This window comes from Nicrophorus vespilloides, unplaced genomic scaffold (genome assembly GCF_001412225.1).
Source record: "Nicrophorus vespilloides isolate i.1.1-1 unplaced genomic scaffold, Nicve_v1.0, whole genome shotgun sequence".
Taxonomy (NCBI): domain Eukaryota; kingdom Metazoa; phylum Arthropoda; class Insecta; order Coleoptera; family Silphidae; genus Nicrophorus; species Nicrophorus vespilloides.
Window position 1 is genome coordinate 1,889 of NW_017095487.1, and position 22,523 is coordinate 24,411.

Genomic DNA, 22,523 nt, shown 5'->3' on the forward strand with positions numbered 1-22,523 from the left:
TTAATTAAGAATATTGCATTTAATATTCGTAAACCCCTCTAAGACTCCGCAACGACATAACTACGAGACAATCCACGGTGTCCAAAGATTTCTTAATCCGACACGACAACATGTTTATTTTCCATATTTTTGGCTAATATTAAGTGTTACTGTTATTCACAATAAAATTCATTTATGTATTTACATTTTCGATTTTACAGCTATTGTCATTATAGTGGAATATTTTCGATTTCGAGCGTCAAAACTCTTCCGGGGGTTTGCGTACCAAACTTTGGGAATCACTGACTTACAGCATGATCTCTGAACGCGTTACATAGTTTTCACTGTCTCAGCAACTTTGGTACCGAGTTTGTACTCATAGAGTAAACAACCTCGCATTAAAGTTTTATTCGTTGCTAATTTAAATTATTTTAAAAACGAATTAAACATTAAACGAGAAGAGAAGTTCTGGATTGTGCGCCTGCTACATATTTTTCCAAACGTGTGTTTATATGTAGTATGTGTATTTTTTGAATATATGTAATAAATTGTTTCACTTTACGAGTAAAAATCCTGAATTTCTGGAACGGATTATACTCGTTACGAGAGGTTCCACTGTATATTAGAATGCGGTCGATAAAAAAGGTTGGATTTCCAAAATGGGGTTATTAATTTTAGAATTAAATACATTATCGATGTTATAAGAGTATGTTTCTTTTCAAATTTGTTAGTTGTAAGCAAGTGTTCTGCATCAGATTTGGTGACAGGTTTGACTAAAACAATTTCAATTATTATTGACACTTTGAAAAAATTAAGAACTAATTTAGCATTAGTTAATATCTTTTAATATTTTTTATATATTTCCTGAGAAAATGTTCTTTGTTGAAATTTTTAGGGTCCTCAATTAAAAATGATTTGAATATTTCAAAGTTGCTGAATTTATACTTCTTTAGCAATTAATTATTACCTTTAGATTATTTGCGTGTGGATGGAAATTTATCAGTTTTAAGTAAATATTCTACGGACATGTCGTAATATTTTTACGGAAGCTCTGAAATAACAGTTTTTTTTGTTTCCTGGAAAAAAATAATTACGAAATTGAAATCCCCATAAAAGACAAAATAATATTCTTTTGTTAACAGAAGCACCGTACCGCGCTTTTGAAAAAAATAGATTTTTTGTTTCCTGCAAAAAATGGTTACAAAATCTAAATCCCCTACATACTTATGTATTTTATTATGAATAGCAATTCATCCATCACAATAAAAGACAAAATAATATTATTTTGCTAACAGTACCGCGCTTTTGAAAAAAATAGATTTTTTGTTTACTGCAATAAATGGTTACAAAATAGAAAACCCCTTCATACTTATGTATTTTATTGTGAATAGCAATTCATCTCAATAAATGACAAAATAATATTATTTTGCTAACAGAAATATTTTATTTATATTTTGCAGACAAAATAATATTATTTTGTTAACAGAAGCACCGTACCGCGCTTTTGAAAAAAAAAATAGATTTTTTGTTTACTGCAAAAAATGGTTAAAAATCCAAATCCCTACATACTTATGTATTTTATTATGAATAGCAATTCATCCGAATAAATGACAAAATAATATTCTTTTGTTAACAGAAGCACCGTACCGCGCTTTTGAAAAAAAATAGATTTTTTGTTTCCTGCAAAAAATGGTTACAAAATCTAAATCCCCTACATACTTATGTATTTTATTATGAATAGCAATTCATCCGAATAAATGACAAAATAATATTATTTTGCTAACAGAAGCTCCGTACCGCCGCTTAAAAAAAATAGATTTTTTGTTTACTGTCAAAAATATCAAAATTTATGTATTTTATATACAGTATTGTTTTGCAAAAAATATCCATTACATTTTAATAAATATAACCATTTGGTAGCTTATCGTCTTTTCTTTGTAAAAGTAAAATTGAATATTTGGGTGTCATGTTTGACCACAAACTAAATTTTAATCACTTAATATTGTATATGACAGAATTGGCATTATCCCAACATTGCAATTTTGTGATAGAGATTCAAAACGTAATTCGATGTATTTTCTCTGTAATTTCAGGATTTATAATCTCAGAGTGATAAAGTTATTAGCATTATAATTGTTGCTTTCGCTACCCCTCATCACAGTAACAGTTGAAAGTTCATTTTCGAAACATAAGAAAAAAAAAATTCAAATTTAAAATATATATATGTCGAATCAGGAATGCTCCCGAGCGAGGCGTTTGGAGAAACCATTATTACAAATAACCACTAACAATAGTTAATAAACTTAGTAAATTAATCCTTCTGCAATCTCAGAGCTAGAGTTCTTGTTCCGTCCTTGTTCTCCCAAGTGCTGACAATGTTATTTGGCAGAACTGGAGCGTTGGAGCGTGTAAACAATAGTTCTTTGTATTTCTGCACGAGTCAATTACGATGTTTGATCAGGTGCTGTTGTCTTAAATACTCCGACATATTGTCGTGTCCCAGGGATGGAATTCTGGACACAGTGAAATATTGTCTGGTGTTGTCGTTGTGGAGTCTCAGTAGTTGGGAATTAAATAATTCAATTGGTTTAAAAGCAAGTTTATTATAATCGGTACTCTTGGGGCCCTTTCCAAGACAATGTAGTTTAATCGACAGATTAACTAAGACTATCAATCTGATGGCTTTACTGAGACTATGCTCATCATATAAACGTTGTACTGTCGTGTCCGACCAATTTATTGTCATCTATTGTATAACTAATAAGTATATTTGTTAGGGCCATGTCTTTCCTCTTACTATTACATCCCGATACACTCGGGATTTCGAACGTCGGGATTTCGATAGACGGTATTTTTGTTGTCGGGCTTGCAATTGCCACCGCTCTTTATTGATGCGTCCGTGAGGGATTTTGAATTGTGTCAAAAAAAATATAATTTAGAATCCTTGCTAATAACCACATAGAAGAGTTCTTTAATTGTAATATATATACAAATACAAAATGTTATTAATAAGTAGTTCTTATATAACTTTATTATGCAATCTTTAAAGCATTAAAGGCCATCCAAGATTATGCTTCAGTAATGTTTAATAGTATTCGAGAATTTTTTTGTGGGTATTGTTATTAAAATCACTTTTTTTTTATTTTAGTTAAGGACGCTCATTCAAATACATTTAGCACAATGTTATATAAAGAATTCTATATTTAAAAAAAACTAAATATAATTATCTAGTAGAATCTATTCACAAGATGTTTTACCATTAATAATTAAGACGTTAATAATAATATTTATAAGTATTGGAAAAATATTATATATTCGATTTACATAACATTGTAGTCCCTCGATCCTATATAATTATATTGGTTGAAGTAAAAAGTTCTGAGCGTTTTTCTTTAGATGGATTTAGTGAGCCATATCTCACAATGTATACGTTGCATCATATTATTCTATACTGCAACTTAAAGGCCACAAAACGCTTTTAAAAAAAGTTCTTTGACAGTTTTGTGTTTATTGAATCCAGTTATTTATTAAAGCGTTCCAAAATGGAGGTAAAAAAAGAAAAAAAATCGATACATTCTTCAGTACCACTAGGAGATCAAGGGGAAAAGCGGAGCAGGCGTCCAAAAAAAAATGTGTTGTTTATGGACCCAATACAGTATCGAATGCAACAGCAAAGCTTTGCTTCCAACGCTTCCGTTCTAGTAATATGGACGTCGAAGATGAGACATGCTCTGGTAGGCCAATCATCGAAAATGTTGATAAAATCATGGAAATCGTCGAGTCGGACTGGCATGCGTGCATTTATTCCGTTGCGCAGGAACTGAAGATTAGCCAGAAAACCGTTTGGACCATTTGCATAAGGTTGATCTCAAGAAGAAGCTCGATGTATGGGACAAAACGCACCCAATATTTATATTGAAACGCTATTAATTTGTAAACGCCTAAACTAAAAATTAGTTGTAATTAGATTAACTTATATTTATGTTCAAATCTTTAGTGAAATGTCTCTTATCAAATTTGTTAGAACTGTTGGTTAACCCAAGCTTTGCATTCCGCACATTGAAGGATATTTTTCAATAAGTTAGATGATCCATAAATTATTCTTCAAATAAAGTTTCTTCCTGAAATAATCCCTCGACATTTAAACATAATTAATATTATTTTTATAATCATTTTTCTATTTTCTGATCACAGCATATACAAATATTACCTAAAATATTGTGTACAAATACTATAACAGAAATTAACCAAGCAAATATTTTTAAAGTACAGCAATAGTTAATCAAACTAATTGATAAAAATAAATTGTAATAAATAAGTGCACAAAATTATGTCCTTTTATTGCGTATCTTAAATGCGGTTTTAAAGTCCACGATTTGCCTGCTTTTCAATATTCCGTGATATTGGAGGAACCGAACAAGACTACTTAAGTTAATTATGTATTATATAGAAACTGCGGGTTGTATCGCGATAGATGGAACTGCATTATAAGAAATTACATGACTTTCAAACGCAAACTAACTTCTCTACAGATAATCTACAGACTGATAGGCAAGACGTTCTCGACAACTCTGTTCAGGCTGACAAAAACCAAATTGTCTTACAGAAGAGAATATTTTGTAGTTGCCTACATAAATTAATGCAAAATATACGCACCAAACATGTCCAACTCGACTAGATTTTTACAAATAAAACACAAAAATACTCGAAAGATCTAATGTATTATTATATTCTATATACTTTTAAAAAGTCGTGAAACAATCAAACATATAAAACAGTCGTTTTTAATAATTTACAATCGCTTTGTAGTTTCCTCCTGCTCCAATCTGGAATTCTTTTTTTAAAAACATTAAAAAAAAATTGCTTGAAATAATATTCATCATAATTATATCACCTTGCATACAAAGAATACACATCCATTCAAAGTGTAATTGTGTAAAAATATTAGTTAAATACAAGTTTATATATAATATATATATACTCTTTTAATTCACTTCTCATTTTTGATAATATCTATCCGATTCAACCTTAATTTTATACATTCAAATTTTTGTAATACAATTAAATGAATTCACTAAAACATGAGGTAACTACTTTTTTTTGTTAAATACAAACTGGTCTCAAAATGAATCAATTTAAATAATTACCAGTTGAACTATATATATATATATATATTCTCAAAATAGAAATAAAAGCTCTACATCTAGAAAATTTATATAAAACTGAAAAAGTATTAAGCATTGTCTACATTAAATTACATTTATGTTTCTCGCTTACATTTTATAAATCATTTGTGTTTAATCAAAAGCGAATTTTCCTGAATCACTATATACATATAATATATATACGAGGAGCTCCACAAAACATACCGTCGAGTATATCCAATTAGCAAATACATCCTCCAAAAACACAAGAAACTGATTGGTTTCAGATTATTATCTAAGATTCCGCATTATTAATCGAAGTGCACCACTCTAATTATTTCATGTTAATTCAGTTTAATGTATCATCAGGCACTGTTATATTCTTCAATGTTCTCTTTACAGTTTATTGCTTTGTATCCTTAAAACGCTTCCTCTATAATTGAAAATCACGTTTATAGTTTTAGTTATTCAGGTTTTCTTTCTTTCTTTGATATGGATATGTTGGATTTTTCGACCATTTGAGTCAGGATTCCGGGTCGAATTTTATACGAAATCCTTACTATATTCTTCTAGTTTGCATTATATATAATTATTAATACACACAACCTAATAAATTATACAAATATTGTAAAAATAATGAATGATGGATGGATTTAAGGATAAAAAGCATGAAGAATCATGCACAGTTGTTGGAACTTACCTGAGCAGAGCTTAAATACATCAATATAAAGCAAGCTGATATACTTAAAAAGAACTTCTATAGAAGCGAAATAAAAATAAATCAACTTTATACAGCAATACATGATTATTTTCCCCCACGAACACATCAGTATATTTATATATACTGAGTCCACTATTTATTTAAAGTCAGCCCTTGTTTCTCTCTTGTATATAGAAGGAAATATGATATACATTTGCTTTGACCAAAATATTCTAAACTTCTATTTTCTTCTTTCTTTTAGAAAAATCCTATTGCTTTTGTAAAGTCTTCAAACTGGTCTGGTGGGTCTTTTTTTAATCTGAAGAGAAAAAAGTTGAAAAATAAATGTAAACCATATTTCATAAACATATAATAATTACTTAAAAAAGTACCTAATATGCTAATAGTGCAAAAAAAAATCTAATGCTACTGTAGAAGACAAATAAATCAATGAATTTCAGTGGTGTAGATGTAAATGAGCGAGAAAAAAAACGTTATAAAAAATGTATATAGATTGTAAATACATATATTTTTTTACAAGCATCCACTCTTTAAATATTTTACTCTATTTGTTTTTTTAAATTTAACTCCTAAATACTTTTTCATTTTAAAGGCACGGAATTTTTTACACATACAATATACATAGACCTGAATAGTTTATTTTAATCGAAAAATGTTTAATTTCATCATCTCCCTATATTGAAAAAAGTCTTTTGGAGAAGAGGAAAGTGAAGAGTGGATGCCCAAGAACACATGTACGCATTTAAAAACTCCTCAGCTTTTTTTTTGAGGACTACATGCATTCACTCTTAGATTAACTGCTGACACCTCTCCCAATATGTGGTTGTTTTTTCTTTAAGAACACTGAAAATATATTTCATGAGATCAAAACAATTAAATTAACGAAAACTAACTTAAACATTACGAAATAATAAAACAGAAAAAAAACAGAACAGTCATCATTTTATATAATAAATATATAATAACTTGAGATATTACATAATTTCTCGAGTTACTTTTTTTTTGCTCAAAATCGTAGTTTCCCCACGCTCTCTCCGTGTTTAAAAGTAAACATATTTTTTGACAAAGAACGAAATAATAATTGTGAAATTGCTTGGCACTTACTAGTAATATGCATCTGAATTGATTATTATACTAGATGATCATTTATATTTTTTTTTGTTAATAATTCGCACGACAAACAGTTGCCTGCAATTGTTCTCAGTGAACGGCGCATATTTGTATGATTAAGTTTACGCCGGCCAATAGCAGAACAAGAAAAGCACGTGCACGGTGCCCAAAACAGCTGGGCGGTTACATACCATACCCTACTACTTATATATATATGTATATACATATATAATTATATACATACATATACCTAGAGAAAAATAATAAAAGAAATTATCTAGAAATTAAATTACGAGAAGAGAAGTCTACGAATACTTTTAACTAAGATTGTTTAAACCTCATATCTCGAGTTTTAATTTTAATATTTAGTTTCTTTTAAAATTTTAAGTATTAGCATCGCATATGATTGATTCCCTATTTTGTGTTTTATTATTTTTTTTGTCGTTCATTTTGTTTTACCTAAGGATATTAATATGTAATAATAAAAATTTCGCTAATACTATGAATTTAATTTTTAATTTGTTGGATACGCGTAAAGGCAGAGAAACCTGAGCACTAGATCAATCACTTGATGTTCATGTTGTTGTTGAAGATGGTAGATGTGCGAAGATCAACTTTGGTTGCCGCCCCCGGCCGCGTCGCTCCCCGAAAGCCAGTGTTGTTCGTTGACGATAGACTGAAATACCATTGCGGCCACAATGGACTGCGGTGGCGGAGGTTGCGCCTGTGACGTCTGCTGCGTCCCCTGACCCTCCGTCACCACTTCCAGCTGGACTCTGGCGTCAGACCTTTGTCATTTAGCATTGGACTGCAGCGCTGTATTGATCTGTCCCCATAAATCCTTCTTACACGACTTTGATCTAAGAAATAGAAATACATAAATAAATCATCCATTTTTCAACTGCCTATATTTAATTGAATGCGATAATCGTCACTATTTAATAATAATATTCACTTGCTCTGTACCACATTAGTTTATATGATCTTATCGACTATTATCGATGTTACTGATGATGATAGAAGAGTGATCTTACCGTTTGATGGATTGAAGCCACTCCTTAAACTGAGCGCTGCCATCGGGAGTGATCTGAAACGCTGCCCTCGCTGCGAGAACGATGTTCACAAAATCCTCGTAATCGCCAACCGTGAGATGATATAGTTTTTGGTGCATACATTGGATGTACATCTGTTGACACTTCTGTATGAGCGGTGTTAATGCCGTACGCATCATCAGTCCAGGATTACTTCTACCCAAATATTGGGCGGCCTCCATGGCGACATCGTGCAGCACGAAGGGGCTCACGATTGAATTTACAGCAGATACACAGAACTGGTGCAAATATTGGGTTCCTAAATGCATTTCTACGTAAGTAAAATAAATACATTAATAATATATAGACAACAAGAAGATGGAGAAAAACAAACAAGAAAAGGTATCACATAAAATGCAGTATTTATAGATAAATGGTATAGTTGGTTTAATTCTATATTTTTTGTTAATGCATTTTCAATACTTGCCGATAGAATAATACTACAAAAGAATATGTGATACAATCTTAAGTAGAAGTAATTATTACCTAAATGTTTAGAGATTCTCAAGAGCCATTTAACATCTTCTCCATAAGGTGGATTTCTGGCATACTTTGCTTGCGGTCTGTCGTCGTGAACTCGTCGGGCAAGTGTTTCCATGGCCAGCATACCAACGCGGTATGCAGCTAGAAGGTACCTCAACTGGATCTGATTCAGTTGCTGGCGATGAGGTCGAGTGGCGACCGGCATACCAGCGGTCTGAGCCAACGCCACAGGGTACATGTGACCGGGTCTTGGTGGTTGAGCGATTGTCACTGCGGCCCCGTAGTACTGCATCTGAGCGGTCGTTGGGCCGTTATAAGTGGACGGTTGTGGAGGATAGGCATTGTTTTGAGGGGGTGGTAGATACGGCGGCGTTAAAGGAGCGTATGGAGATGGACCCTGCGTATAAGGACCATTTTGTGAGGCTACATATGTAGGTGGTGGTTGGTATGAGGGTTGTGGAGCTTGCGCCTGTGGCGGCGGTAACTGGTACTGGGCAGGGGGTCCGGCGTTTGGCGGCCCAGCGTTCGAGTGGGGCGGATATGGAAACTGAGGCGCCGGTAGGTACATCTGCATGTGGGGCGGCGGCTGTAAAGACACGGTTGCGTGAGGGTGTATAGGGCCCCCGTAGCTGACGTGTGGATGAACGGTGAACGAATAGGCATAAGGGACGTACTGAGGAGACGCTGTGGTTACTACCACCGGAGGGGGCTGGCTTATCTCAGGTGTTTCGATGAGAGCCACCAGAGCCCCGTGGCCATCTAAGATGGGATCATGTGGTAAATCATTCTCCATCAACTGTTCTCCACCGGGCGTGTGTCGCAAGTACAGCTCGTACCAGTATTTTGCGACTTGGAACAAAACTTCTGGATATACACCACCACCTGAATCAGAAAGAATATTCCATTGAAATTAAATCTCTGTGCATACATTATTTCAAACTATTTTCATTTTTTTATGTTGACAAAATTATATATACGTTAAATGCGGTCGGTGGCCAATTAAGAAACTCTAATGTATACTATATATAATTTTAATAGTTGAATACTAAATTTAAGTATCCTAATCTATTTTGTGAAAAAAAACATTTTCTTACATAAGTTTTTCAAAGAAAACATTTTCTTTATACAAGTAATACAGCCTTGCCATGGCACGTTGTTATTTTATTTGATTTGCATTAGGAAATTATTTGATTTCCTCTCTGAAGTTTCCTAAACTTTTAAGGAAGTATTAAAATTAAAACTCGGGTGTTGCTTGTAAGCCAGAAAACGTTGTCAATCTTGTTCATTACCCATATGATTTTGCCACAGTTTACAACTGTGGCAAAAAAATTAATAATGTAGCTAAACAAAAACATTAAATATGAAAGTAGAAGTGCCGATAAATTTATGCAAATCTCTTCTAGAGGAAAATTTTTAATTTTGCTTAAAGTAGTAAAATAACATCCACCTTGAACACAGAATCCCGTTACCTTTGGCAGCGTTCTCCACCGTGAGGCAAGCGTGCTCAAGCATGAGATCGCTTTGTTCCTTGCACTGGAGGATGGCCCTAGAAATCTCGTTAGGGTTGAGGGCATGAGCATGTGGTAAACAGGACAGAGCTAATTCCGCTGCCGCTCTGACCATATTCACATCACAACCTCTTGATGCTCTATCGGCGATGTTCGCTACTTCAGGAGGCGTCAGATGATTCTCCCAAGTCTCGATCAGGAAAGCTATCGCTGCAGCTCCGATCTCCATTGCTTGACCTAAATTCAAAAATAATAAATTTGTAAGTATTATTATTTATTAAAAAAGCATATACAAATTTACTTTTATGGGTAACAAATTTAGGAATAAAAATATACCAATCATAAGGAAAATATTACGTCTACATGTACTTTGTATTATTATATGGAAAACAAAATTCAGTACAAAATAAAACAATAATTTAATGCAATATTAAACAAGTTTCCACCAAGCCGTTGTATATTTACCTGTAATCCAAGAGACGTGCGAGGAGTAGGTACGACTGAGCCAGTTAGGGCTAACACAGTTGTGCAAACCTAGAGCATATAATCCCAATTGGAACGCACACATGTGTAAAGCCCGGTGAGGTCCGTGGTGATTCTGGCTGGTGCTAGGTTGTGTAAAGAGCGATGTGCTACTAGTTCCACCTGCTTTAATCAGCACAGTTTTAGCCAATTCAAACATGAAATGCGCTCCAGCCTCGCTAGGTTGATTTGGAATAGAAGGATAAGCCCGTTTTCCCTTGTATCGTCCCTCCTTTGTTCTCATTGACGATGTCGTTGTAATTGTGGTAGCAGTAACCCCAGTTGCTGACATCGTGGATTGTGTGGGAACAGCACTGCTCGTAGACGGCCCCAAAGTAATGTTTGCCAGCCCTTGCTCTATTTCAGCGCTTGTAGAGCTCTGTGGTCTGCTATCTATTATTTGTTTTATTAATTTATTATATCAATCATATTTAAATACACTTACTCATATCTCCGGAGAGTATATCATTTGGTGGTAAAAATGAATTCAAAGGTGACAGCACCTTATCGTGTTCCTCGCGTTTAAGATTGGAATATTGACTTTTTATTGGTGGATTACTCGAGTAGTACGAATTGAGAATAGGTCCCTTGAGCAACTGGTGTATGTCTTTATCTAACAACCTATCCATAATCCTAGCCACCTTCCAACAGTCATCCTTGTAGAATACCAACAATGTAATTGCCAGATCACTTTTTTGTCTGCGAGTACCTTCACATAGCAGAGGATGATCCGCTTCACTAACGTTGGCCTTCAAACCCATTGCAGCCACTGCCGCTTCGAATCCTAAGGGTTCATCTGTGGGTAGTCGCAGATTCAAAACACGACTCCTCTCTCGTCCAACAATAGACGGCATAACAAGCGCTTCAAAAATGAAACTGGATAGCATTAAAGGAAGCATCGCCTCGCCGCGTGATTTCAATGTTCCGTCCTTTAGCTGTTCGGCCCTTTCCCGTAATATCTGTAACTCCCTGTGTCCCAGAGGTATCTTCTTGAGCAAACTCACCAAGTCGGACTCTTGGTTCGCCAGTTTTACTTCCAAAGGTTTGGTGCTGGCCGGGGGCCTCGCCATTTCCAATCCAAACATGCCTACCCTAAATGATAAATGAGAATGTTCGGAATTTTCTGCTAGCACCGAACATAGGAAAGCGCATTTTGCTAAAGTCGCTGAAGCTAAGCAGCTTAACTGATGGGTGGCCGGATTCAAATGCTGCTTCTTGCCTTTACGCTTCGGTATTGGAGGAATGTCGATCATTAGATCAGGTGGATTGGCCAACAATTCTTCGGCTAATTTTACTGCCAACATACTGGCTTCTTTATTGTGTCCATGCGCATGTAAGCCTTCTGCTCTTGCAAACAAAACATCCCATGGATCCTCAGAACGCTTCAAGTTAGAAAAGACTGAATTTTTATCGGAGTCTTCTGCCGTGCTTGTAGTGGCCGTTGTCTTAATCTTAAGCCTTTCCCCAATTGCCAACTCTTTTGGGTTGTAGAAATACACATTATACTCGTCACCAGATTGTGACTGCGGCGACGAATCTGATAAACTAGATTCATCCTTGGACGGCCGTCGTTCCTCATCCTTCGAAGTCGAGGGTACAGGTTTCTTCCCTTCCGTGCTATCAGAGCTTGATTGCTGGGCCGAAGTCTCGCGGTTGCTACTTCCGCTACTACTGCTGGACTCGCTGCCACCCTCTTGTGAATCAAATTCCATTGTTCTTAAGAGCATAACACGTGCAGCATCCCGGATTATATTCAGATCATCATCATTTTCGCAGAATCCTTCACTGGACACACTCGATCTATTCCCATCTCGTGCCATTTGTGCATGGTTCGTGTAATCCACCGGTTCAAATATGTCAATAAAGTCATAACGACTCCTCAGACCAGCGTGATGACTGTGTCGGTGATGAAGATGATGTTCGCAGTTCAAAACAGCCTTGCTAGAATTCACTTGGGGCACTTTATTATCGCCGGTTTTGCTGTCGGCGGAGTGACGGAAACAAGTGAACGGGCAATGGTACATGGGATTTGTGTCTTGTGTGTACGTGATACCTGGCATTGGATAATCCTCCCAATCCATGTAACAAGCCTCGATAGCCGGCTTAAAACCGGTGAATACTTCAAGATCCATTTTCAAGCCACCTAGGTAAGAAAAAAATATTAGATATCAGTGATCAAAACAGAATATATTGTTTACCATTCTTATTGGAATTGTTATTATTGCCGCTACGACATTTGGAGACCTTCTCCATCACCTTCAAGTGCCACGTATTGAACTGATGGTGGAGCATGTCGCGTTCTTGCGGTGCTAAACCGGGATTAAGAGCAGCCAACCGCCAGAGTATGACCACTTCGTCGCAAAGCGAGGAGCACGCATGTTGGGAGGCATGAGTGTTACTATTCACGTTGTTGTGTTTACCACCGCCGCCGCCACCTCCACCACCGTATCCAGAGCTACCATTAAGTAAAGCAACTTTGGTATTGAACCACCATACCAAAATCTTAAATTTAATCAATGAATAGATAAATCATAAAAACAGATTTATACAAACCTGCTCGCATGCCATGCACTCGTCTGTGATGATTTCCAGTAGCGGAATAGCGTTGCGATCGTTCCGTTTGAACATTTCACGGACGATACTCAGGAGGTTCCACATACCTTCAGGTTCTCTTCCGCGTAATGGTCTTAGTAGAGATGTCCATTCAGCAGCTGCGGGTGGAGCCGTTGTACTGAGATAGTTGACATCGCTAGTGTATAAAGAAAAGTTATTAGTCAGATGCTAAGATAGTTTGTTTCTCGTTAGAATCTACCTGAACACAATAGGCGCCGGCACGCAAAATTTAATCAGAATTTTCTTGATATTTCCATGCAGGGCTTTATTATCCAGGTACCATGAGGTCTGGTCAGCGGCCGAGGCTCCAGCAGTCGGATCAGGTGCTCCACATACGCTGTTTATAACAGACGGCTGACTACCGAGCAGTTCATCCAACAAACGCTGGGCTGTCGGTAAAATCTGCTGCGGCAACTCACTGATCAAGTACTGAGCAAATTTTTGAAGTTGATCTCTATGAAGGCGCGAAAGTGATTCTGACACTGGAGCTCTTAACGTCACCAAATGAGGCTAAAAGACGAATCTTTAAAACTCTTCAAATTCCATTCAATAGCTATTATTACCCAGTGTATTCTCGTTAAACATACGGCAACCACATGTGAGCACCAATAAGCGGACGAGTTGCAAGTACAGTTGCACGAAGAAATCCGCCTCCTATCGAATGTGACGGCTACATTGTTTGGCACCATACGCGGTGAATGCACTGTGGCAGATAGATGGAAACCTACAAAGGAATTAATTAGTTTACGATTTTTTAACAAAATTCTACTAAATACAGAAATTCCACATGACCACTATTTGTCTGTAAACTCAATTTCTTCTATTCAAGTTATATATTATGTAACAATTAATTAAATATCACATGGCAAGGTATTAATAAATTTTATATTTTGCTTAATATCAACTGATAGTGTTTTTTCAACAAATTGTTATTATTTTTTTATTACTCCGAAACCTACCGATTTGAAGAGGATCTTTAACGCAGTTGTTCTTGTGGTGCGTTTCTCCTTTAGAGAATTCGTCGGCCGAGCCGTTTGCCAGACATGAGTAGAGCCGGATGTCCTCCTCGTTGTCCGGAAAACTCCAGAAGGCAATGCGGAGTTGTAGTTGTTCCGGCACGGGTGGGAAGACATGCTCCACTAGCTCGAAGGGAATATGCGAAGCAACGCATTTTGCTGACAATTCCGTTAAGGATGTCACGTTACTACCTTTATCTGGAAAAGAGGTGGAAACAAAGTCGTCATTAATTACAGATTAATACCGTTTCCGGATAAGGAAGGATCGCTCTCATGCACGGTATAGAAGCAAATATACTAAGTATAGCGGATACGGACAGTGTTTGCAGTTGCAACATGAAATAATTATATATAGTACGTTTCTTACATCCAGGCGATTCTTTCAACCATCATACAGATTATCATACTTATACTTTTCTCAATGTTCCCAAATGTGAAAAACAATTAAATCATAAGCAAAATATATTAAAATTGCAGAAAATAATCAGTCAATGCTTTAATTTTCTATAAATTAAAACAAACACAAAGTCCACTTCATTGTGAGGAAAAGCAAAAAATGTAATAATTGCTGCAGGTAGTTCGTGTAAAGTGGTAGTACTGTCAATTTAACCTAAATAGACGCATCTTTCACTTTGCTTTTAGAAGTATAATTTCGAGTTCATACTTACCGTAAATAAGAAATCTGCTTTTTGTTAAAATTTATTATTATAGTTATTTTAGAGTTTAATTTTGTTACCAAATATAATTTGAATGACAACAGTAAAAAAGATAATATAATTTAATTTACAAATTAAAATAAAATAATTGTAATATTAACGTCAATTCGTAAATTTAAGATCACTAATCTGTATTATATTGGTCGAGTACATATAATAGCTTAAAAATCCGTTCCTAAGTAAGTTTTTAAACTGTCTTTAGTTCTATAGATACGAATTAGATGATAATTAAATACTATTTATTCTTAGCGTTAATTCTGAAATAGTCGAAGTACGAGCTGCAAGTCTCGTCAAGACAAAGTACACAATAAAACACAATATCGATTAAACATTATTATTAATAGAAGTCAGAACGAAAAAAAAACTAAAAAATGCACATTGCATAGCCGCTGTGCATCTTGGAAAAATGCAAATCGAATGTCCTGTTTTCAACGTGTTATTTGGGGAATCCAATGATATTTTACGTTACGAGAATCACGAGTTATTATGTTTCAAAAAAATAAGAAATTCTGGATATTTAGTATGATTTGCTCATTTTAGTTACACTTCACTCTTCGCTTTCATCGTATTCATTTTTCACAGGAAATATACATTCCGTTTTCAATTTCCTTTCCTTATGCCGCTTCTCATCCGCATCGCGTTTCCTGAATATGCAGCGTCATAAATCACGGTTTACTATCGAATTAACTAAAAAAATATACTTTTGTCCATTCCCTCTAGAATTGCGATAAATTGAAAGCAAATCCAATTATTGTCAATATAAATCATAATAATTATATGTTTAGTTTAGCTTTAATTCGTAAACGATATTTTAATATTCAACATATCAATTAACTAGGAGCACTATATCAAACAACTAAGTCATATGCCTAATCTTCTTATAAGAAAACGTTTCCTGCGCTGAATCAAGAACACACATTATTTCTGTAATCCGCTTTCGTTTTCTCTACAAAGATTTACGGTTTTTGCATGTGCATGAAGTAAGATCTGATAGACTGATCAACGATTTCGCTATTTCGTGTAGATTTATTTCTACTATTTCACTTGCTCGATACGAAGACAATGAAAGTTAGTGGGTGGAAGATAATCGCAACACGTAGGTGTGTCAGAATTGGGAAATTGTAATCAAGAAAGGCTCAATGAATGTGACATGACCGATCATGGAGTGTCGACGTAAAAAGAACAATTTCAGGTTTGGCTTCGACAAGAACATTTGACGGTCACGTGTCATGTGCAATTTTTAATTATGTTAAGTGCAACGAATGCATTACACTGCAAGATGAAAATGAGTATTAAACAAAAATATGAAAAACCTTGACTCTGTCGGGTCAATTTTAAAAGGTGTTTTGTAAAATGAGAATCCATATATAAAATGAAAAAATATTTGCAGAGATAATTGAATAAAACAATTGTACAGTTAAATACACAGTATATAATAAATGAGAATATTTTTTAAAATATAATGTATTTTAAGTTAAACAATTATATCGAAGTATATTGAATGTGATCACCTGTTCTGCCTCAATTAATAACAATTATAATTTGCTTAATTTTTAAGTTGAATAATAAACACTTACTGCATTGTCTACTCTTTGTTTGTTTATAAAGTATGTTCAAGACGGAAGGAAAATAAAGAGGAAAAAAAGGAAAACATGCGGTCGCATGCAAATCCGTTCCAGCTTGGTAATCATTTTCGCAAAAGTCGCGTATTACACAACATTTGGTGTATGTATGCAGGTTATTTAGTTTAGAAAACTTGCATATAATCAATTTCTGCACCTCGATAGCGGTGACGTATCGACAGGTGTCTTCGAAGGGAAAATAATGAACCAATGGGAGTACAAAAAGAATATTTGCGCGGATTAAAATTAAAAACGCATACAGTAATGAACTTTGCGAAACGAGTTTATTTTAATGGGATTTCGCTGGGGTCAATAGACGTCCAACAAAATAATATAAGCCGACGTCTGTGGGCAATTTACTTATATATGTTTTAAAAATAGTTATACACGGTTTGTGAAATAGATGTAGACGGACGTTAGAAGATATTAAAAATCGTTAACGTTATTCGTAATTACTCAATTTTATGATAACTCATGTTTTCGAAAGTTTCTGTCCTAATTGGCGATCAACCATGAAAAATTATACAATCATAATTTGTATAAATTCGTAAATAATTAAGCGATTTTTGGTCATTACCAGTTGAAACGTCTAAAAAAAGTTTCAATAATCGATAAAAATAAAGCTTGAATTTAATAACATTTTCTGAAATGAAACTAATACTTAATTAGAGCAGTAAGACCTCTGGTAGGTAGCCCTTTGCAGCAAATCAATTTGTTTTTATATTCTTATGTTATTTTGTTCTTATGTTTTTAGTATGGCGATTTGTTGTAATAAATGTTATTAGTATTACTAAATATTTAGTATATTAATATAGAACACTATTTAATCTCAATCATTTTAATTGGTTCATTAAGACCACACAATTTTACAAATCGGTTTCTTTTTCGTGCAAGAAAATACTCGAGTGTGCTTTCACGGTCGCTTTCTATTTCAGAACGTGAAAGTGTCTGTCTGGTTTGTTCCACCGATCTGCGAGAGATGTAGTTATCTTGGTTAGTTGTTGTTGCTACACATGCTGGTGTGTGCACCGCACTGCACACTTACATAGGAGAGGCAGTGTTTTGTAAAGATTGTGTTTGTGTAGATCAGCGGAGGTCGATAGCCCCGCCTGAGGCTGTGTCTGTCCGTATAGTGACCGCAGCAAATGATCTCGAGACTTGACCCTCTTCTTAACACTTCTTCAGCGCCCCCCGCGACACGACCCGATGCCAGATAAGGACATTTTCCCTTTCTTCTCGCGGGCGCTGCTCCATAATTTATGAATCTCCGAGGAGGAAAAACTAGTTTTCGCCCGTTCGCTGCTCCGCACACCGGTGCAGGGGATAAAATAAATGGTCTTCTTATCGATGGACGCTGCCCTGCCACACCCCGCAACACCGGGAAAAAAGGGGATATTGTATAATAACAACTGCAACCAGTTGCAGAGACGCCTCCTACAGTCAAGGTTGTCTGAGGCCCGATTCGTCTTTCCTCCACCGCTTTTTGTTTTCATCGCCTTTCAAAAACCCTTCTTTTCCCACATCACCACCACCGACAACGTCGAGTGCTGGTAGTTGGCTGGGAACTAATCGATAGCTGAATTCCTTAATTCTCTCCTTTGGAAATAATACCAGTTGTTCACCTTAAAAAAGGACCATCAGCTGTTCCCATCTTCAACTACCTGCAGATTTCACAATCCGCATTATATATTACAATACAAAGGAACGATACCACGTGCATGTTTAATAATTTAACCGACGTTTATAGCTAAAGGCAGCACGTAAAAGAAAAATAAGCCTTCTCCAATTTAGGTTGTATTAAATTATTATTATGTAAATATTAGTAATACATTTATAATTTATATCGCGCAAACACGATATATATATTCACGCGCTATCTCGTTAAAATAAATATTATGAACTTCATTGGACCTTATCGCAGGCTCAAAATAATGCAATATATTTGCATTACGTATTATATGTTATCATTTGACTTAAAATTAGAAACAACTATTTTTTTATACGGTTGATTAACAGAGTACTCCTCTCGACTCGCACAAATATACCAACTATGAATGGACGGGAATTGGCGTACGTCCAACGCATATACTCGGAAATATATTCAGTTACGGTATTATTTGATTATTATTCGTTTCCTTCTGTGCTTGTTTACAATGTAAGAATGTCAACATTCGGTATGAAATATCCGAATGCTTTTTCTTCTTCTTCTCATATAAACGACTTGTAACCACAATGTTCTTAATCAAAGTCATTCCATAAATTGCCATTAACATAAATCGTGATCATTTTTAAATCAAACATCATAAGTATTAACAATTTATGAATGACGAACAGTTTAGACCCGCTGAAAACAGACAACGGATATATATTTGAAATACAAAACTACCGTATCAGTATTATTATATCATATCTTAACTTCGTATTTAGTTTGCATTATTCATATTTCTATCTCATTAAATAAATAATCCCTGCATAAATTGACAATGATAACCGCATTTACTTTCCATAAATGCTATTGCTATTGAAAATGTCAATTAATAGAAGTTTAAAAAAAATAACATAGTAGTTTAAAATTTCATTTTCAGTCTACTTTTGAGAAAGCAATTCAATGTGCATATAGAGTTTAAAAAATATGTACCGCCGAACAAGATTGTCATTTAAAAAAATATAAAAGGTGAATACAAACCATAGATTAATAATGTGCTTTTTAAATGCTGTTTTACCAGAATTTTTATAAAACTTATTTTACTTTCATCATGATTTTTCAGAAAATCCGTAGAATCTGATGCAACTTAAGTAATTTAAGGTAAACTCGACGGAGGGTGATTCTAAATTATTCATCTCTAAGTTCAGGCAATTTCGTTATCTGAAATTGCGAGCTTAATCACCTGCGAGCACGCACCCTCCACCAACAACTTTCAAAGTTCTTAGTATTTTGATGAAGCCCGAACCGCATTCACTCCAATGTTCCTATAGTGTGCATAACAACGTCTATCCATATTTCTACTGAAGTAGTGTACAGTAAATGATTTTTTACTTGTTAATGCCAAGAGTCCAAAACAAATACACACACACAGAGTGAACAAAATAGTAGCGGCTGACCTACAAGCGGTTAGCCAAACAATTTCCTAGCACCTTGGCAAGATTCTCGAAGGGCATTCAACAAATGAGCCAACATGACGTAACTTATATAATTGTAAAAAAAAATATGAAAACCTGAAAGATTTTCAATTAAATTTATTATAAATACAAATTTTATGACTTATCTTAAATGATTTGCAGACAGCAAATAAAGAAGAGCAAATGTTATCAAGCTTGTAACTGAATGAAAAGACTATAGAAATTATCGACTAATTGCAAATTGCATCAGCCCTCCAAAGAACGCTAAATATGCGAAAACCTGAGAGGAATAGAGCATTTCGAAATGTATTCATTTAATTAGCAAAACGTATAAAAACGTGTTGAATACGAGTTTCAGGATTCGAAGTAATTGCCCTGGAAATTTCATATAATTTGCTAGTCTAATGATGGTTGAAACAAAAGATAATTTTCGCGAAATGTAGAATACACAAATGAAATTATATTGTAAATGAAGAAGTCGAGGAGACCAAGACAAAAAGTTCGCTCGTATGTACTAAAAGAAAAAAGCATTTTCATGAGGCTGCTAGAGAACAAAGAGCGCTGGCGCATCGAAGAAGATTCAAGGTCTCATCAGAGGCAGGGATGGGCAGCTTTACAAATAATTATTTACTAATACATCTTCTTTGGAAATAAATCTTAAAGCCTACAAGTGAATTTATTTAATTGCAATGTGTACTACTTAATATTTCGATTGATATCATAAGCCAAATCTCAAAATATTTAGACGTATAAAATTATTCTATAGATCTATTAAGAATACCGTTAGAAAAAGTACATGAAATAATATGAATAGTACGAAATTATGTGTTGCATATCGTTTGATAAACTGTTACTTTTACATATAAAAATGTATTAATTGCAAATAAAAAACAATATAAATTTAATATTCATTTTTTAAAAGAATTTATTATTATTTTAAAAGATGTTTAAACAATATTTTTAGGGCAGAAAAACCTATGGTCAATAACCCTTTGTATCAGTTGACTATTTTGAAATTATATATATTTATTTTATTCTTTTCATTTCTGTATGTTTTTTTGTGCGACTGATGCAATAAGCATTATTATGAACAATATTTGTTTGTATATATCATTGATATCTTCTTTTTTATGTAATAGAATTGTTAACTGTTTATTACTGACACTGTTCATTTTCCTTCTTATAGAAAAAAGATTCATTAATTATTATTTTATTATACATTTAGGTTTTCTATAAAAAAAATATTTTTTTCTTTGAAGAAGGAAAGTCCAATCTCTATTTTCTTCCTTCATTATTAATATTTGTATTCAATTTAGCATCTCGTGATTAATGTTTCGTGATAATTAAAGAAGAAATATTCAATTTAACGACAAAAAGTTTTCTACTTTTGTTTTTTGTAATAGCCCTTCATTGTTGATTCACAATGAAAAGAACAAGCAAAAAAAATTCTAAAATTGAATGACTTAAAACCATCTTGTAATGTGATGTGTGGTGTAAAAGTAAAAGTAAGTTATCGTGTGATGCTGGAATATAAAGAAACTAAGCAATGGTGCACATAGGAACATTCAAGGTTTTCTCGTAAAGGGATGCAGGTGCAGATGATGAAAATGTTAACAACTCACCTTCGGCTTGTTTCTTGTTGGCCCCGAAGCTGTAGGATCCACCGTTGACGGGCTTCTTCCACCCCCTCCAATTATTGCAAACGCTCTCCGGTTCAGAACTCCAGCTGCACAGGGAATCTTCCTCGAAGCGGTCCGAATCCTCGAAGCTGAACCTATCGTTGTCGATTTCCCACTCGAGCATCTCGGCCTCGTCATCCCCGCCGCCGCCCCCGGCCCCGACGCCCGCCACTTTCAAACAAAGAAGCCGAACCCGGTAAACTCACCGCCTTTTGACTCACCACCCCCCACAGCGAAATCAGCCTCACTCACTCGCACCACCTTCTCTTTCTTTTCTTTTCTTTAAATCTCACCAAAACAGCAACAAGAATAAAATAAAGAGAGTGAAAACGACACCAAAACACTTTCCTTCACGCAACGAAGGAAACGAAAATGCAGGTGATTTCCGTTTTTATAACAACCAAAAAAATAACAATTTAAATGAAAACAAGGCTGTGTCTCACTTTATATATTTTTTCCCTTTCGCTCGCTCTTTCGAACTCTCAAGCTTCAATTCTGCACACTACAAGATCTATAAGAAAAAAGGAAAAAAAAACGAAAACAAAAAATATGAGATGGCGAATAAACAATAATCAAAACACACAAAAAAAGAATAGGTGAACCACTAACAGCTGACCGCCCATAAATCTAGGAAAATATGAAAGCAGACGAAAATAAATACTGAGAGAACAGGTCTTCTCTTTGCGTGTGAAAAGGTATCCTCGACGAAGTCACAGAATGACTTGTGTGAAAGATCCATCAACAAAAAGAAATGATTTTAAACAAAAAATGCTTTTTGAAGTAAGGTATTTTTGGCAGTGACTATCGGTGGTTTGCTACCCCTGAGGTGGGTTGGTGCTGGCTGTTCCGAAATAAGTAAATAAATGGTAGGTGAAGTGTATATATAAAGTGAATAGACCGCCCCCCTCTCTCCAATTGGAGGTTCTTGAAGAATGAAATAAAACCTACACATCGTCTCCGTCCAGGTGGTGGTCCTATGGCTCTGCTGTCCACTCGCCTTCGAACATTCACACACACTCGCGGTCCCAAAAAAACTGTTCGCATCAAACTAATCTCTCAAGCACTTAATCCACCCGTGTCTTCACGACCTCCCCCATCAAACAACAACAAATATGGCGAGCGGCTCGCAGTCCACTGGCCCCTACTGGTTCACACAATGAGCTTCAATACCTGCTCAAGGCCAACAGATGACACCACCT

At 35.0% G+C, this 22,523-nt stretch overlaps 1 protein-coding gene across 1 annotated transcript; it reads right to left on the minus strand.

Moving 5' to 3' along the window:
- Nucleotides 1-6,782: 6,782 nt before the first annotated feature.
- LOC108562956 (zinc finger SWIM domain-containing protein 8) lies at nucleotides 6,783-22,474 on the minus strand. The gene is made up of 13 exons (XM_017921508.1): nucleotides 22,273-22,474; nucleotides 21,268-21,495; nucleotides 14,131-14,385; nucleotides 13,735-13,895; nucleotides 13,371-13,681; nucleotides 13,112-13,307; nucleotides 12,757-13,060; nucleotides 11,004-12,701; nucleotides 10,502-10,951; nucleotides 9,998-10,273; nucleotides 8,532-9,410; nucleotides 7,989-8,316; nucleotides 6,783-7,814 (listed from the first exon to the last, which is right to left on the minus strand). Exons 1-13 carry the CDS (start codon nucleotides 22,274-22,276, stop codon nucleotides 7,748-7,750), a joined length of 5,157 nt encoding a protein of 1,718 aa, XP_017776997.1. The 5' UTR covers nucleotides 22,277-22,474; the 3' UTR covers nucleotides 6,783-7,747.
- Nucleotides 22,475-22,523: the final 49 nt, after the last annotated feature.